General features: G+C 38.3%; 1 protein-coding gene across 7 annotated transcripts in view; it reads left to right on the top strand.

Moving 5' to 3' along the window:
• Nucleotides 1–11,226: 11,226 nt before the first annotated feature.
• plekhm3 (pleckstrin homology domain containing, family M, member 3) overlaps nucleotides 11,227–18,747 on the top strand; it is a 48,588-nt gene continuing 41,067 nt past the window's right edge. For 2 of the 7 annotated variants that reach the window (XR_004339916.1, XM_032567748.1), the window contains exons 1-2: nucleotides 11,227–11,291; nucleotides 14,325–15,232. Coding sequence is in view for 6 of the 7 variants with exons in the window: in XM_032567748.1 (XP_032423639.1) it covers nucleotides 14,602–15,232 (631 nt within the window). In the remaining variant the exon portion in view is untranslated. The other 5 variants (XM_032567752.1, XM_032567753.1, XM_032567754.1 and 2 more) reach the window with 5 other exon arrangements.

Raw genomic sequence — 18,747 nt, 5'->3', positions numbered from 1 at the left:
TTAGTCCACTTTATAATTCAACCAGGTCAAATTCATCCAAACCAGTTTTTGTCTGGTTTGGTCTAAATTCAGTTTAAATCAATTCAATTCATTTGAACAAAAAATACTTAGATTAAGATCCAGTCACAATTTTAGTTCATCACTGTTATAAACTGATTTGTGGATATAAATGAAGCCCATCTGATTGTTGATTTACCAACAATTTCTACATCTAAAGCACGGGGCGACTGTGGTGGAGAACAACTCCCTTTCAACAGGAAGGAACAGCAGTATGAGCGTTGTGACTGTACTGTGATCGGCTGAGGGTTGAGAGGACAGAGCAGACAGAAGCACAGGTCCAGGATTACAGTCAGAGCCGTAGGCGTAGGAACCAGGGAGAACTGGAGGGGACATTATAGTACCCTAGACCGTTACTTGGTCTCTGACACTAACGACAATAAATGCAGGTAATATACTTGAAAACAAGGTAAAAACATTGTCCGTTAGAATGGATGAAAAATGTTTAGATACTTAAATAGCACATTTTTACAAGACAAATGTCTAGCATAAGCTAAAGCTAATGTTAGCCACAAAGTTTAAAGAAAGTAAAACTCACCTTCGTATCTGTGTATAACGAGGCGAACATCTTGAAACCTTTCTCCAGCTTATTGTCGGGGCTTCGGATCGATGTACATCATTAATTGTTACCTTGGACAAGCCCTGCAGACGCCCAGTGTAAAGAGCCTTTTTCAATAGATCGGAAAAGATTGAGCCGCTTTGCCCCGAACGCGGAAGCTGAGGTGCAAAGAGCCCAACAGTTCAGAGTTTCTCATAAATCCTCTATTGTCACTATTTAAATATCATATTCATTGTTCCAGGTAGGGGAAGCCATGCTTTGCTGCATTTTACAATGAACTTAAGTTTTATATCCAGACTATCAAAGACAGAAAATAGCTATTAAAACAATTGAACTCTGTACTGCTTTGAATGAACAGTTGGGAACCGAAGCCCCGTAGCTTTTTCTTCATCTTGAATATATTTATCTGTATTTGTTTTTTTTCTGGAGGCAGAACAAATGTTTCACTCTGTCGTTGTACAGTGTGTCTGTGAATAAAGTTTTTTAAAAAAACATCCCCCCTCCCCCACACCCAACAGACTTCTTGTGGCTTTGATGTCACAGTGATGTCACTCATCCTGTCTATGACATCACTGGCGGCTGCCTTTGTATTGCCAGATTCCACAGAGAAATTCATTTGCAGTCTGAACCAGAGAGCAAACATGGAAGAGGATAATTTTTTGTTGACTAAAATAAACAATTTACAGAAGAACCGCAGCAAGCTGCAGGAGGAGAACCAAGAGCTTCAGAAAACTGTGGAAAGTCTGAAGATTAAAATAGAGAGACTAAACAGAACGGACAAGACACACGACTGGCATGAGGAAAATAGCTTACTTTTAAAATCAAATGCATTTTACAAAAAACAAATCAGAAAAATTCATCTGGACCTGGAGGAAGAAAATGCAACTATATGCCAACTAAGATGTGATAATGAAGCCAAATTAAGAATAACACTTAAACTGGAAGAGGACCGGAAAAAACAGAGAAACACTGCAGAGGATAAATTAAGAGCAAAAACAGAAAAACTCGAGCAGCTAGAGAGAGAAAATGAGGAGTTAAATAAAGAGATTGTATCTCTGAAGATCAAAAATGACATGATCAAATCCAGGCTGGTGGAAAAAAGCAAAGATGTCCAGCAAAGGGAAGAACCAGTTAGGGTAAATATACAGGAAGAGGAACTATCAGTATGTCAGAGAGTAGGGAGAATTTTGATGCATATGTACGATTCAAGAACGTTGGCGTATTGGGTGCCATCTTGGGGGTTTTTTTAACAGTAAAGGATATTTTGGGTTGCTGGAAACAGGATGTTTGTGGGATAGTGATGCGTTTAAATTAATTACAAATATAAATACTCTTGTTTGCTTTTGGAATTTGTGCCTAGTGAGAGATGCTTGCAGGAAGACATCTAAACGGGTCAAACTGGAAGCTGACACCAGATGGTCTGCAGCAAGAGTGATGACTGACGGATGATTAAGGGTCGAAGTTTATGAACCAGAAACAGAGGAACTGTACATGAGACAGGGATGCACAAGACAACTCCTTGTTCTGTGGGTTCATCAGTTCCTGCATCGTTTCTACAGAAGGAAATAAACAAGAACTCTGAATTTTGCATTCTACGTTACAGCAGCTTGCAGGTGCAACACACCTGTGACTCAAGAGAACAGAAGAAGCAGCTGCTATGTGATTAACTCAAGATAACCAAATCCAGGGGTCTCAAACTCCAGGCCTCGAGGGCCGCAGTCCTGCAGTTTTTAGATGTGCCACAGGTACAAAACACTGGATTGAAATGACTTAATGACCTCCTCCTTGTGTAGATCAGTTTTCCAGAGCCTTAATGACCTAATTATTCTGTTCAGGTGTGGTGCAGCAGAGGCACATCTAAAAGACTGCGGCCCTCGAGAACTGGAGTTTGAGACCCCTGAATAGGCTCTGTAACTAGGACCGCCCTAAGGAAATAAAAAGAAAGTCTCTGGGAGGAGCTGTTTTAGAGCGGGTAGATTGTAACTAAAGCACGCTGCTGTCCGTTCTCCTTGCAAGTAAATCTAAAACTCACTTGTCTCTCTCTTCTTTTTCAGTTTGAGAATGCTTAGGTAGATGAACCTGACATTAATTTGGTCCTTCCAAACCGGATCCCAAGATACTGAAGGAATCCAGCGGGTGAGACCGAATCCAGAAGGACCGTGCGCACGGCTAAACTCTTCAGAATGAGTTTAGATCCTTTTCCGGGACTGGTATTTGGTTTACCAGCTGGAATCTGACGCTTGACGGGACTCCGTGGAAGGGGAGAGACAACTGAGAGTAAATTCTCTTTTAAAAGAAAAGCGTGAATGAGTTGATGGCGTTCGCGTTAAAAGAAATCCTGTGTAAGAAACGCGGTGAATCCTGGGCTCTAACAGCTGAAACTAAACGGCTTTAACTTTATGCTGTTGTGGTGATAATTGGATGGCGGAGTCCAGCGAGCAGCCGCTTAAATCCGTCTTAAAAGTTTCATTCCGTAAAAAAACAGGGCGGCGGAGTCCTGCGTGAAGACGCTTCAGCTCCGGAACTGAAGTGTGATTGGAGGTATAAACACCTTTAGGTATTTTATCTCATTTAAAGTAGCGGGTTTGGAAGGAGCAAACCAATTGAGGATGCAGAGGCAAGAATCCTCCACTCGTAAGAGTCCAAGAAAGGATTACCACAATCGGTATTTTTAATTGTTACCCACTATAAAAAAGAAACCAGTTTTTAGAACAGCCTAGGTGTTGACAAACTGGTCTAAATTGTTTAAAATGGGTAAAAATAGCAGGAAGTGGAGAGAAGTGTTTCAATATGTGTTCGTTTAATTACTTTTATAAATGAATTCATTTAAATTGTCCGGAATGGTAGAAAAATAACTGCAGTACTGGAGAATACACAGCAGATGGCGGCATAGCAACCATTGAACGAATTACTGCTTTATATTTCAACAGTAAATGTAAATCAAAAGATTAACAGCAGTGAAAATATTGGGAGTGTGTTGAAGGGCAGGACCCTGATAAAATAGAAAATATCTGAATAAATGGATCGTAAAGTACAGGTTAAAAGGTTAATTAAATACTAAAATAGAACTAGAACTATAGAATAAAATTAAAAACTAAAGAAAGAGCCAAGAAATTAAGGAAACAGAAGATTGTGATAACAGTGTGTTGGCAAATAAATAGATGACTAAATGAAACACTAACTAAATAAATAAATACAGGAATAAGTAGATGAATATAATAAATAAAAAAATATCTGAAAACTGGAACAAAAGTCATAAAGGAAAACAAGTAACAGACAGGAATGTGAAACACAAGAAAGGGGAATATGAAAGTTTTTTTAAGAAGGAAAAGGATGAGGAAACTTTAAACAGTTAAAGTTTCATAGAAAGAAAAATAATGATGAAAACTACTAGCTCATGGTTTGCAGGAATTAATAAACTCAGTAGTAGGTTTGGTAAGTAGGCATATGTGGTGATTTAGAAATAAGGAGAAAGGCAAGGAGCAAGTGAGTCAAAGTAAGAGAATGGAAAGATGATTTGAACAAATATCAAATTAAAATGATTGTTGTGTTCAAAGTTGCTCTCATAGCAGTTTGGAAGAACTTAATAACTGGAAATAGAAAATAGATCTTATAGAGAAACAGCTAAAATGCTTTGCATGGTCCAAAGGATGTTTATAAAAATCTGAGTAATAATTATGTAGAATTATAAGAATTAAAATATTAGATAAGAATGTTAATTATTCTTTGCGCAGATTTAAAAAAAACAAGCTGCAGCTGATTCTGGACATCTTAACATTCTCTTAATAATGAACAAAACTTTATTAAGATAGAGAAATATTAAATCTACAGGACTTACTTTCAATTGATTCAGTGAAACTAAAACTAACTCTCTTATTAAATATTAATTGATCAAACAGAGGAACACATAGCCTTCATAGATTTCAAATGCACCATTAGCTCTGCTCCTAAAACCTTTATTTTTATTGCCAATATAAAACAAAAACAAATGTTTGCAGTCCACTTTAAAGAATCCAAAACAGATTACAGTTTCTCTGGCTACAAGATCAATGTACCAATGGGCTCTTTGCACCTGCTGCGCTGACGTCACGTGCTCATTCATCCGACACATTATCAGAGTCAAACTGTGTTTGCTGCAGCCAGGGCCGCAACTACATATTTTTGAGGTGGATGCGAACATCATCATTGTAGGCTAGCTTAAGCTAACCTGAATATTTACAACTCTCTTGTTGATACACGGACATTTCTTACCTTCTGTCTTTCAACCACCTTGAAAAGCTTTTCTTCGTCTCTCCAACATCTTTATCCTTCCCCCTCTTCCGTTTTCTGTTTTGGGCCCCGGAGTTTTTTCTGCGCCCCATCTTTAGCTCCCTGTTGTTGAGGCATTCCTACAAATTTAAAAGAAAACAAAACGCGCCTCAGCCGCTGCCCAAGCTGCCTGTATGGGAGGGGGGCGCCTAATCAGTGCTGTTCCTCTGTTATTGATCATTTCATACACAAACAGCTGTTAAGTACATAAAATGCTGACTATATAAAAAAAATTCCCCACATCGTTTTTGCGCCCCCTCTACTGCAGCGCCCCTATGCGTTGCATACACTGCATAGCCACCTTTTGCGCCACTGTATATATGTTCTAAATTATGTTAACGTGGTGAGAAGTTATGCTTATAAACCAGTAGCCATGCAAAAAGGATGTTCTCATGGAAGGATGAAGGTTTTAAAAGGATTTTATTGACATTATAATTACAATTTTTTAACAAAAATTTAAGCCGCCAAAAAGGGCAAATACATAAATTAAAAGAAAGTTCCAGATAGATTTAGGGTTTTTGAGAAAAAAGGTTAGTCTAGTTAATTTCATGAATCATTTAAAGTGGTGAAATGCTGAAAGCTTTGGCCGCTTGATTCATAACAATAGTAGAAAGTGCAACAGTTGTAGTCGTATAGTTACAGAAATCAGCAACCCTGTTAGAAAATTGCAGTAAAGTGAAAAGTCTTCGCTGGAAATGATTGTTTATATCACTCTGGAGCAAATTTGACCCTCTCCTTAGAGCGTTATGTATTATTGTGATATTAAAAAGTAAACTAAAAACCCTAATATACAGAGTACTTATGAAAGAAAACAAATGCTTTTGCATTTTTTAAAAACTGAAAAAATATATATATATTACTAATTTCATTTCCTTCTGCTATTGAAATGAATAAAATTGTGGCTTTTCTTTACCATCTTCCTCTTTTCTTTTCCTCTTCCTAATTTTGCTTTGTAGAAACTATCTAAATGAAGAGTGCTTTCTTTATATTTTGATACTTCCTGACCTATTGTTTATGAGGGGCAACTTTAATAACGCACTTCTGAACTTACGATTCAGAAGTAAATTATTATTTCCGCAAACAAAGACTCGTTAACTTAGTGTTTGTTTTGCATTATACCTTTCATATTTCAGCATACACAGTCATACTGAGGTTGCATTTTTACTGCATTTCTTTTCAATGAGCTTCATGAATTATGTGCTGTATACTCTGTGTAGTGCAAGCAGTTGAGCAGAAATAAAACATTTAATGACCAACATCTTCACAAGCAAAAGTGTCAATTGAGCAAGCAGATAAATTTAACCTTACAAACGTGATTAAAATAACAGAAGGGAAATTATAATATTTATGTATAAAAATGAACGGTGTTTGAACAGAGCGAGCTCTTAGGTCTGTCGGCCAGCAGGGGGCCCTCAAGAGTGAAGAATGAATTCTCACAAGGGAGAAGATGGCATACAAAAGAGCATTTTCAATTGAATATGTAAATATCATCTTTCAGACAATCTATTAATAGAACGTATTAAAAATTATATATTTTTAAAATGGGATTACATTTCAAGGTCTCTGTAACTGCAAAACAATAAAAAATAAACGATTTCTGGGATTGCCGGTAAACTTTTTACAAAATGTGTTTTCTCACTGTCTCTCTCTCTCTCTCTCTGTGTCTCTCTCTCTCTTTCTCCCTCTCTCCCTCTCTTTCTTTTGTGTTATCTGCTTTTCACTCTTTACTGTATCTGCAGGAAGAAAAACAAACTACTTTAAACTGTGGAGACAGCAATTAAAAGTTCAGGAAAGCAAATTAAGATATATTTAGAATATGTTCCTAGGTTTGGCCAGAAGGGGTCAGTGTTTATGTGGCTCACCAAGCTGGTTCACCGTTTTGGTTACTCAAGTAGAAGTCAGCCTGTTGCTGTACATTGCTTTTTTAAATTCATTACATATGTATTTTTATTGGGTTTTATATTTATGTCTTAACTGAGGAATGTGACTAATGGTTTGTTTGAACTGAAGTGATTTAAAGGGAGTGGCCAACTCTCTGGTCATGTCTTGGAGGCCACTGAGTGTAGGAAATTTATTATTACCTCAAATAAACTATAATCAAATGATCATAAAAATGAACAATGCAGAAATGTTTGATTACAGATATTTCATTTTGATATGTTGATTACATTTCTTTCTCTGAGCGAATGCATCCATTCCCAAACACACCTGAATCTCACTCAGGTGTGTTTGGGAATGGATGCATCAAAAAGTTCCAGGATTGTAGCTCTTGAGGACTGGACTTTGGCAGCCCTGATCTCTAAACCAGTCCAATGTAGCCGTTGATGTAAGTTTAGGGCTGGCATGTTAAAGATCTTTCGACGCAATTAGAAGACTTCTGGGGTGGATCGTTCACACAGAATCTTATCTAGGGGTATGAAAGTAAAGACTGATGAATGCAAAGTCACACTTTTCAGACTTTTTTCAAAACAATGAAAAGAATAAGTGACTTTTCTTTCAATTCACAATTACGCCCTACTTTGATAATGTAGCTGCAGACTGGTTGCGTCATAGGTAAGCAGATCATGTACATGTAAAGCATCGGTCTATGTGTCTCACGCAGACTTGTTCTGTTTTGTGTCAGCGAAGGGGAAACATTCACTAAACACACACTCCCACACACACATATACACGTTTCCATGGGGACCAAGCGGCCACTCTGCTGTTCAATTGCCGGTGAGTGAGTTGATGTAGGCATCTATTGTGCTGTGTGTGTTTGGGGGGTCAGGGAGCTGGCTTGAGGAGGGTTAGAGGGGAGCGGCATTGAACAACACAGTAGACAGATGAAAGCACTGCATATCCTTAAATCTAATCATAATTTAGTCCTCAGCAGCAGAAGATGGTTTGATTAAAATAAAGAGGGAAAGAGGCAAGACCGAGGACAGAGAGGGACCCAAGTGCACTAGTCAAGGGACGAGGGGTTGGTGGGTAGGGGGAGGACGTGAGATCGCTCTGAAATGGGAAATGATAGATCAGAGACAGCCTGATTCCTAAAGCTGATGCTTATTTCTTGCATCAGTCTTGATTTCCAGGCACGGGCACTTACCCTAAAAGGATTTCTAAAGCTCAGACGGAGCAATGCTCCACAGATGTCTGGACCGTCAATCTGACAATGTCAAATTATGACAGATGACATGACAAAACCCGGACAGAAACCGCAAACCGAGAAGGATGGAATGGTGATAAAGTTTCCAACGATTTATAAAGCTGTTTCTCTGAAAGCAAATAATGATGAGATTGTCAAAGACATGTTACAAACAAGGTTTTAATATGGCTTTCAATCAAATCAGATGCTTTACACAGAGTAAAAGGGGAATTTGCAATTTGTAAAGGAACCCCAATAATAAAACAATTGCCTGGATGGACGGGTGGATGGACCTGTCCCATCAAATATGACTTCCAAAGAATTTTACTTCATAAATTAATACCTTAAAATTAGACCTTTAAGAAAGTCTTTAAGAAAGTCCTGTTCTTTCCAACTTTCCGCCTTCAGGAAGTCATCAAACAGCTCTCATCCACCAGCGTTGCAGTGAGAAGTCACTTGTATTTAATGAGCTAAGCAGATGCTCAGCTCCACCAGGTGTTTGCTAATTGCTGTTGGCTAGTCTGAAGGAGCTGAGTGGGGAAGTCGTGGGATCGCTGCTCTGTGAGGCAGAAGCTTGAAAACTTGAAACTGGAAGCTCATAGGAGGAGCTTCATCCTAGAAGGCGGAGCTAGGTCTACCCAGGTGCTTTGGACAGCTGAATGGTTGCCATGGGAGAATCCAGGATTTCTCCAACATGCATTAAAGAATCAAAGCAACACACCAGGTATGTTTTTGATGAGGGAATACTATTATAACATGATGTGAAGCTCAAAAAAGTTGATTTTACATAAACTTGCTACTTTAATTGAGGCAACTTAGATCATTAGGTGATCTGGGTTCTTTTCTTCCTCCTAGATGAGTTGTTAATTTGATCCTGGATCGCACTGATTGGCTCTCCATTCATGGGAAAGCTTACCCAGGAGTAAACTGGGTACTCCTGTACTGGGTACACTGGTCCATGTCTCCTCCATTTGTGGTTCACTGGAGTCCCAAAGCATTAGAAGTGTCTGATAGCAGCCACTTTCTGTGTTTTTCATTTACTCTTAACTTGTTTTTAGATCGGAAAACGATGCAGCGGTTATTCAGATCTTTTACCTCAGAACAAATTTCAAATAAAAATGTTAAACCGGAGAATTTATTCTCTTTTTCTGCGAACATAAAACGAGAAAAGGCCAAAATAACCAGTATTACATGCATGGCTTTCTGATCTCAGATAGCGCAAAGAAATCAGGTTTTAAATGACACGACACTTATTCTTTACCTTACTTACACTAAACTTTAGCTTTTAATATCCTAACATAAATCTATGTTTAAATAATACTGATTTATCTTCTTTTAATCACAGCTTTCACATGTCTTGACATCTGTTTTCACAATGCTGCCGGGATCAGGTGATCACCTGATCTGTTCCTCATGAAATGAACTGGTGTGTGCAGGTATGGAATTCAATAGACACTGGAAGCAAAGGATTATAGTGCATCTTGATACAGATTAAAATAAAAATACACATAAGTCTGTCAATATTTTCTGGACTCTTATTTTTTGTATAAGATATGGCTATTTGCATTCATCTTTCCACATCAGTAAAACATAAGAATGGGTACATAATGCACTAAAATAACGACAATAACCATCACAAAGGAAACCAGAGCAGTGCTTGTGGGGCTAAAGGAGACTGGTTCTCCAAATATTTTTAACAATGAGAAGTACTCCATGGGCGCCGCACATCGTTTCAGCCCTCGTGAGAACTCTGTTTGGAGGAGAATTATGTGTTTTACCACGTTAGACGGATACTTTGGGTGGCAGGTCAGCTTCAAGGAGCCCATTAGCAGACGCCCGTTCTCCACCTTTGCTGTGTCCTCCTTTCTTCTGGCCCTTTTTCATTTTGGTCTGAATTTGTCAGTGCAGACGTATGTCATGACCTTTCTTTCTGAGACTAAGTAAATGTACTACATCCTGCCTGCCGTCCTTGGTATTGATCATGCTTTTTAGAGATTTTCATCCCATTTCATGGTAATGACAATAATGGAAATGCACTATGTGTTTCAGAATTGGTTTGATGCAAAACACATCAGAGCACGGTTCTTGAAAAATCTGAAGGGTTTTATAAGATTTCGGAAAATAACTTTGATCCTCATTTCTAAAATGAAGAATGGAAACAGAAAAAAAAAAGTGCTATGGTGTGATGTTTTTCCAACGTGTCCTATTTCGACATGAAAAATGCCAGCAAAGAGTTAAAGCAAAATCAATTACAATAAATATAGGTGTAAAACAATACTGTGAACAATTTAACAAAATAACAGCAACAATGATGATGATGTCTGCTTTATTTATTTAATTGTAACTAGTTTTTTGTTATTGTACAGTAAGTCAAATAAGGTTTTCTGTTCCTCAGTCGGACAGATAGTTTTTTGTGTTTTCTAATGTATTTAGTTGGATTATTATATCTCACAGCTTACTTTATGAACTTATGGAAACCTATTAAGTTGTGTGGATAATAAATAAATTAATAAATGTTTATGTTTTTCACAAAAATGTTTAATCTTTGTTAATAAAATGACTAAACATATTGGGAAACTGCTGAACATGCCAGCAGTTTGTTTTATTCAGATAATGTCTATCTGAATAAAACAATGTTGAAAAATTCAGCCATGTAAATTGTGCCTTACTAACTTCTCATTTCTTGAGAAAGAAAAACTGACTATATTTACTTTGAATGCATACAGATTGTCTTGCAAAACTATTTACACTAGAAAAATATTTTTACATTTTGTCACATTTCAACCAAAATGTTCAGAGCATTTATTATGATTTTAACTGACAGATGAACCCACAGTACAGCTAATTTTAAAGAAGACGGAAAAGTATACATTTCAAAACATTTTCACATCTTTACTCTGATGCCCCTAAATGCAATACACTGCAAACAATTGTCCTCATAGGTCACATAATTAGAAAATAGAGTTAATACGAATTAATTTACTATTACATTATATTCTTGGGTAAAGACAGAGCTGTAAACAAGTCACTTGCTAATTTTTTGTTTTAAAAAAGTACTACATGTCTGTTTATTTATTTATTTTTTATCCAATGCATCGGATTTTGGTCAATGTTTTTCTGGGTATCTGCCTTTTTTTTTATTTCCATGGGAACGTTTTGTGGAACCTATTTCTCCAGTCTGAGTTTCACGCCGAGGACTTCCGCTCTGACGGACTGGAATGACATAATGGTAAACAGAGTAAGGTGAGTCTTATTTACCTTTACCGGTTGGAGCGTGACGGCAGTTTTACCGCCAGATAATCCAGCATGGTTCCAGTAAAACATGGTGGATGTATTCAGAGTCAGTGAGACCTTATCGGTGATGTTAAAGTCACATTCATCCATGATGGAGAGCGGCTACCGTTAGCTGTTAGCTCACATTAGCAAAGGATAAATAGGCCTAACTCAAGCAGATTTGCCGGTCAAATATGAGATTAATGAAATTAGTTATGTCGTTTGCAAGTGGTAATTGTAAAGAGAAGAGTGTGCGGTACATTGTCAGTTGCTAAAACTACGTAGAAAGTGGCTTCAATTCGGTCTCTACAAAGATGCTGAGTCTTAATGGACTCGCAGGCAAACACTTGAGTGGGACTGGATGGTGAACGCTGTTGCTTATTGATTTCTGACAGCGACTAGCGTCTTTACACTGAGGTGAAATCTTCCTGTAGAGATTTTTTTTTTTCAACGAAACTCGTTAATTAGCGGATAATGTGGTGGATATCAATTTGATGTCTCTCTTAGATTATTTTAATTTTTTGTAGGTTCAGCTTTAACATGAACTTATTGAGTTAAATATGAACAAAGACGATTTTTACTGGAGAAAAAAAAATTATGAAAAGAAAACTTTGTACTCTGAGAAAGCTTTGGTTTTCTCAGAGTACATGGTGTACATGTCACCTCTGTTGAAATTAAACATGTAACTTCCAGCCTGAGAGAAAATTTTTCTATTAAAATTTAGTATTAAAACGCAACATCCACCTGATCAGACATTTTAAAGAAACCACTCCTCACATGTATTTTATTTTTGCTTAAAATAAGTACACAATTTGTCAAGAATTTGATAAGCAACATCATTACGGAGTGTATATTTGCCTTTTTGTTTTACACATAAACATTTCTGAGTTTTTACAGAAATATGAATGAAATTGTCCTGGACAAACATTAGCTGTAGGAAAATAAAACGGGTAAACTTATGTGTAATCTTATATGGAAGACATGTAATAATCTTCAAATTAATATTGCAAGAATGCAATATTTGCTGTGTCGTGAATTTAAGCTCTGCATATCAATAATGCATTTGGTCTGTTGGATGGAGTCCGGCTGCAGTAAATGATCAGAGACCATTCTAGAAGCATCTTGATTCATAAGATATCACCACAACATAAATGAAATAATATTGCGATCTCTTTAATGTCTACTATTGCATAGTTTTAGTTCTATTAAGCCCAGTGTTTTTGGTGCGCTGTATGATCTTGATATAAAAGACATTACATTACATTTTAGTGTAAGGTGAAAGAATTATAGAACCCTTCACAGATTATGTTGTTTAACATTTTGGGACAATACTGAAACACCAGATAATTTCAACAAGTACATACTTTTCAAGTTTATGTAATTAAAACATTAAAAGAATGTCGTCTTTTTCATTTAAACTGGCTAAAATCATACACAGGCGTATCGAATCAGGCTCTCTGGGACCTAGAGAAAGTGAACTGGAGTAGCGTGAAAGTATTGGGTGATTTAAAGAGGTGCTTCTTTCCACTGAGAAGGACATTCAAAACAAAACATGCCAACATGGCCATACAAGATGGTTCACCCTAAAACCGCATGATGCTAAAAGAAGCAAAAAAAAAAGTCTCTATAGCAGTTTATAGTTTTAGAGTAACAGATGATATGAAAGTATATACCTCTACAATCAGAAGTTGATGGAAGATATTTAACTTTCATGGGAGTTGTGCAGGGAGAAAACATTTGATCTCTTAAAGAAAAAAAAACATGGATTCCACACAGTTTGTCAGAGAGAATATAGACAAATATCTGAACTTGTGGAATAAAGTCATTTGGACAAACAAGCCTAAGCTTTGACACAAGAACAAAGGACGCATTCAGTATTTCAGGTGAGTAACCCATTGTAGCATTTCCCCCGTATTACTCAAACCATTGGTGACAGATATTATCCCACTTGTTTGCATATGTTAATCATATCTGGTCAGTTGAAGGTGGTGATTACGCAGCTTGTCATCAAAAGTACTCCTTCAGAACTATAGCATGGAAAAAAGCAAAAAGTTACCCGAGTGGTAAAAACAGCAAAGTAGAACCTGGAAACAATTGGAGCATTTAGATTGTGATTCATGTGCAATATTTATAGAAGTGATATTTTCCAGCATCCCTGTTAGTTGGTTGGTAGAAGATGGATTTGGCAGCTGGTCTGTTTTTTTGTGATTCATCTGGAGGTCAGGAGGAAGTTTGATGAGTAACTGATGACGATGAACTCAAAGCTGAGTCTGCAGGCACATGATGTCACTCTAAATATGGTGGGTGTGCGTGGTAAAATGTTAATTAATACAAACTTTACAATACTAATAATTTGCTCCAAAGTGATGAAGCTACAAATCTTTTGAATTTAGACAATCATATCAATGATTATCTAAATCCTACAAAAGGGATTTTTTTTCCCCCCTTTTGTAGTCTTGAATGGTTTGTACATATTTTAACCCACCAGACATTGCATTCTAGTGATGTAATGTCCATTTAACAATTAATATATGAAGGGGGAGGGAAAAAAATCAATAGGAGCACAAATGACCCAGCGTATACAAACAGTATATAGAGGGAGGAGGATGAGGACGGATGAGCATGTCAGGCAGATGGATGATAACCCCACCCTGGCCTGATTCCTTGCTGCTCAGTCTGCCGATAAGCAGCAGAGGAGGAAGTCCATCATTATTTTACTGGGACATAAAAGGCAGGATGACCAACTCTATTCAGCTAATCGAGATACCGCTGGTATGTTTGAAGTCGAATCTTTATTACCTATCTGTTTGCTTCAACAAACGCTTGGTTTAAATGAACAAAATCAACTGTAACATGAAGTAGTTGTGTTGCTTCTTTGAAAAAAAAAAGCAAAAACCAAAACCAAGACAAAGCTTTCTTTCTGTCAGTTGCGCATCTTTTTCTTGGTATTGGTTTTGCACATCTTGTCTTCACTTCCTCTTTCTCGCTTCTCTTTTGTTACAGAGAACGACCCAGACACTCTCCGCCAGCTGACCTCACAGCCACCTAACAACCAAAAGCAGAGCACTGATTTCAGTGTCAGGTTAGTGAATTTCTAATCAGGCATCTTTGCGTGTTCACGGAAGAAAAAAGCAAACTTTTGGAACTGGAAAAGGAAAAGTGGAAGACGTCTTCAGTCAGACTTCAAGCAACTATTTGAGAAATTCTCAGACATCCTGAAGATGGTTCTCCTATTCATACCTGACTCTCATGCCCAGAAGACTCCATTATGTCCTTGTAAATGTTAGTTTTGCTTAGTGGTCATGATTGCAGGGCTTTTGTTCCTGTTCTGGAAAACTGTCTTGCTACAAGATTAGTTACTCAGGGGAAGTCCTGTCCTTTCACAGCCATGGAGGGCCTTGAGCAGCTTGATGTGGTGGGTGACATCAGCCCAGCTCTGGAAGCAACCGAGGACTTCATCCACTCCATGGCTGGGATCCAGAGTCAAGGCCCAAGTCCCGCTCAATCGAGCAACCGCCAGCCTGCGAGGGCGCACAAGCAGCTGCAGGATGTGTCCAGCTCCGCTCTGGGCAAGCTGAGCTCCAGCGGCGTGTGGAACCTGCTGGCCGGAGAGCAGCCGGAGGTGGGGCCCCTCGGCTTGGCCTGGGCCGACAACTTCAGCGTTCTGGGCCTGGGCATGGGTCTGAGGCACGGGAAGAGGAGCCGGGCGCGCTCCACCAACGACCTGGTGGCCCACATGCAGGAGTGCGCCAACAACGCCGGAAGCGCCTCGTCGAAGTCGGTGTTTAAGAAAGGACACAATCGGTCCAGGTCAGACGTCAACTACCGTCCGTCTGCGTACACGGACAATGGGCTGCCCGCGGTGGACTGCGACACGCTGAAGAACGTGATCTTCAACCAGCAGCAGGACGGTGAGTGCATGGACAAGATCGTCCTTCATTTGATGATGAACCTTAAAAAGAAATGATGACAAAACGGATTGAAGGTAATTCCTATTTTAGATGTTATCCAGTTTGTATCATGAAAATTTATCTTCAATTACAGTATACTAAGATTTTAGTTTCCAGTTTGTAGTTTTTTACCCACTTTTGTCTCTGACCCCTGGTCTGTGGCCCCATGTCTACTTGTTGATATTTTGACCAGGCTGCTTGGAATCCACCAGAATTATAATGCACACTTTCACCGCACATGTACACTTAGCAGTAGTTCTTAAACCAGAGTAGTTGTTAAGAAATGCATTATCAAAGGAACACTGTCCTTCATTTTCATGCTGAAGCGTTTGTGTCCAGTATTATTGATTTCTGTTTAAATCATCATTCATAGGTCTGTGTGATAAGAAATGTATTCACAAGTGGAGGAAAACGTTTTAAAGAGATGTCTCCTAAAAGCTGAATGCGTCTCAGGTGGTGATGAGAGCCATGTTCTGAAAAAGCAAGCTGTAAAAATTTCAGCCCATAATAAGCATATTGTGGTTCCTTTATTGCATAATTGGAAATTCTGTTGTTCCCTACTCTTGGTTTCACAATAACTTCAAGAAAAATCTTCAATTTAGCAACGTGCTCTCATTGTTGAATATTGGTGATTGAGAAGCGACCCCGCAGAAGCCTTTATTTTTGTCTATCTTTTTGCTTTATTTCTTGCTTTCCCAAGTAGGCTGTAGTAAAGCTATTGCAACTAATATATTCTTCATCCAGCACATGCACTAATAACCTGGCAACGTTTATGAGGCGGCCATTGTTACTTCTTCTGTGTGTGTGTGTGTGTGTGTGTGTGCTTTTACAGTTTTGACCCCTGGTGTAATTTCTCTTATTTAGGTGAACTGACCCTTTAATGACATAGCATTTGCCTAATTGGACATTCATGGTGCAAATTGTTGCTTTTGCTCTTTGAAGATGATGTCATGCCCTCTGTTGACCAAATCATTGAACCTGAAGTATTCTTGATTCTCACCAGAAGGCTGGCCCTTACCTGAGAGAGCCTTCCTTCCCCTTCCCCAATCTGATCGGCAGTCCATTCAATGAAAAGCTTTCTCAGGTTTTGAGAGGCTTATGGAGGACAGAAGTCCCCGACTATTTGCACTGCAGATCGGGGCGTGTGCTGCACTTAGGTTGAAGCATCCCCAGAGAAAGCAATAATGATAGAAGATGATGATAACTTAAAATGACACAGCTGTGGCTTGACCGTCCATATTCAGACTGAGAGCGCTACACACACACACACACACGCACACACACACACACTCGCGGAGAGCTCATTTGTTTGTGTGTTTTGGCTATCCGAAGACCTGAGGAGATCCGAAGGGATCCTGAGGGATAATAGCCCGTAATCCTGTCAGCAAATGGACTCAAATGAGGCGAGAGAAGAGGCAACCCAATTACCCAGCCGCTGATACTGGCAGGATTATTTAGTATTAGCATATGTGTGAAAAGGTATCAGGCTGTTTAGACTGGCAAGATGTGCATTGAAAGAAGAGAAGTAGGAAAAAGACGGTAATAAGCAGAAGCCAAAGTGATTTACTGGGCCTCGCTGTGCCTCTTTATTCACATAAATAACAAAAAGGGGGCCTGTTTGCCTTTCCATTAGTGACAGCTGGGGATGTTTAGATGGTAAAAAGAAATGAGTAGCACAGTTTTATGTAAACAATATGCATACTGTATATGGATTTAGACAAACAAAGTCAATGTGAAATTTCTTTAGGATTCCTTTTGGTCTTGATTAGAGAAGATACTTCTTGCTTCTCAAAATTGTGGCATTTGTTTTCCTGGATATATTTTAAAAACTAAACTGTTGATACTTAGTTTGTGACGTAAGATAATCTGTGGCACGTTACGTCATTGAGACAGATCATACACAGAAGCCTTACTCGTCTTAGAAAAACTGCGAGTAGCTCTGGTCCGCCAGTGTACCGTTCATTTAGACCATTCAAGAATATCAATATTCATCAGCATTTTGCTTTTTATTTGATAATATGTCAAAATAAGGCATGTTATTGAAATATTACTGCTGAAAATTTCGGTGACATTATCAATAGCAATAATAAAATTACTATCTTTTTAAAACTCTTTTCCTTTTTTACCCTTAAGCAGTCTCCCAACTACACTTGGTGAGCTTTCACCACCAAAAATATAACTTGGGTGCAGACATTAAGGTCTTGTTAGAATCCATGCTGCTTTCAATAAATATTCTTATTCTCAATACTCCAGACATCAATGTAGGACTCTTGAAAAATACAGCATCATACCAAATATTGCGTCCAAGCAGTGGCGGCAATGCTCACACTGATTTTGCAATGACAATTCTGATTCAGTATATCGTGCAACATGGGAATGAAATTTCTACTCTTTTACCATCGGAAAAGAAAAATGGTAAACAATTAGTGACGACTCAGAGAAGAACACTGTGCGTTCACACCCTTAATCCTAATATCCACAAATCATTCAGACCAGATTAGCTTCTACAGCAACTCACTGTACTTGATGCGGAGACACAACAGGACTTCAAAATCACTTTTTGCCTCCCCATATTTAGACCCACAACATGTGTTTATCAGTGTGACTGTAGCTTTACACAAGTGTCTGCTTAATGTCTTCTCACAATAAAAATCTGGGTTTTCATATATTTTTAAATCTTTTTTTATTACCATTGCACACAGGTATTTGCACCTGAAAATGTGCGATGACTTGCGTGACAAGAAAGGACTTTGATTTAGAGAATAGTTGTGTGTATTAATTTGTACCAGCAAGTAAAACTGTCACTGGAAATTAGTGTGTTTTATATATCAGAGGTCTGCAGCATGATTGGGTGAAACACTGGAGAGTTATTTGGTGTTGAGTGTGAAGTATCAGCTATGATTGAAAGCCTGTGCGCATGTATGTTGGACTGTTATTAGAGTGTGGTGTAAAAACCCAGCAGGTAGCCATGAAGGCTAATTAAATAAAGCAGTTTTCCTCTCCACAGTTCCTAATTCTCATCTCGACTCTCCCAAGCGTAAAGTCTGCCAATCAGTTAGACCCGATTCCAGTTAATCCTATTTGCATATTTATTTTATCCCTTTAGCAAAATCTTTGTTAACATGCAAGGTCCGTGATCCTGAGTGACTCCATGTCTGCCACCGGTTTGATAAGATTGATGACAGCCTGCACTCGCCACCCTGAGGCTAACCAGAGCTGTGAATTATTTCCCCTTTACGGCTTTCTAGATGAGTGATCCGGTGCATTAAAGAAACAAAATGCATTTTTGCCTGTTTAGACTACATATTGTGCTTTACAGCTAAATGAAATTGTGAAGCTGGTTTTGAAACTTATTGTGATTGCTGCTATTTTAATTATCCCAGTAAGAACAACTTTTCAGATTAAACCAGTTTCAAAGCTTAAACAATCATGTTTTAAAGCTGAAAATGTATATTTTGTTTTTTTGATAAAAGTTA

The sequence above is a fragment of the Xiphophorus hellerii genome, chromosome 7 (assembly GCF_003331165.1).
Source record: "Xiphophorus hellerii strain 12219 chromosome 7, Xiphophorus_hellerii-4.1, whole genome shotgun sequence".
Taxonomy (NCBI): domain Eukaryota; kingdom Metazoa; phylum Chordata; class Actinopteri; order Cyprinodontiformes; family Poeciliidae; genus Xiphophorus; species Xiphophorus hellerii.
This window is presented reverse-complemented; position numbering and strand designations above follow the sequence as displayed.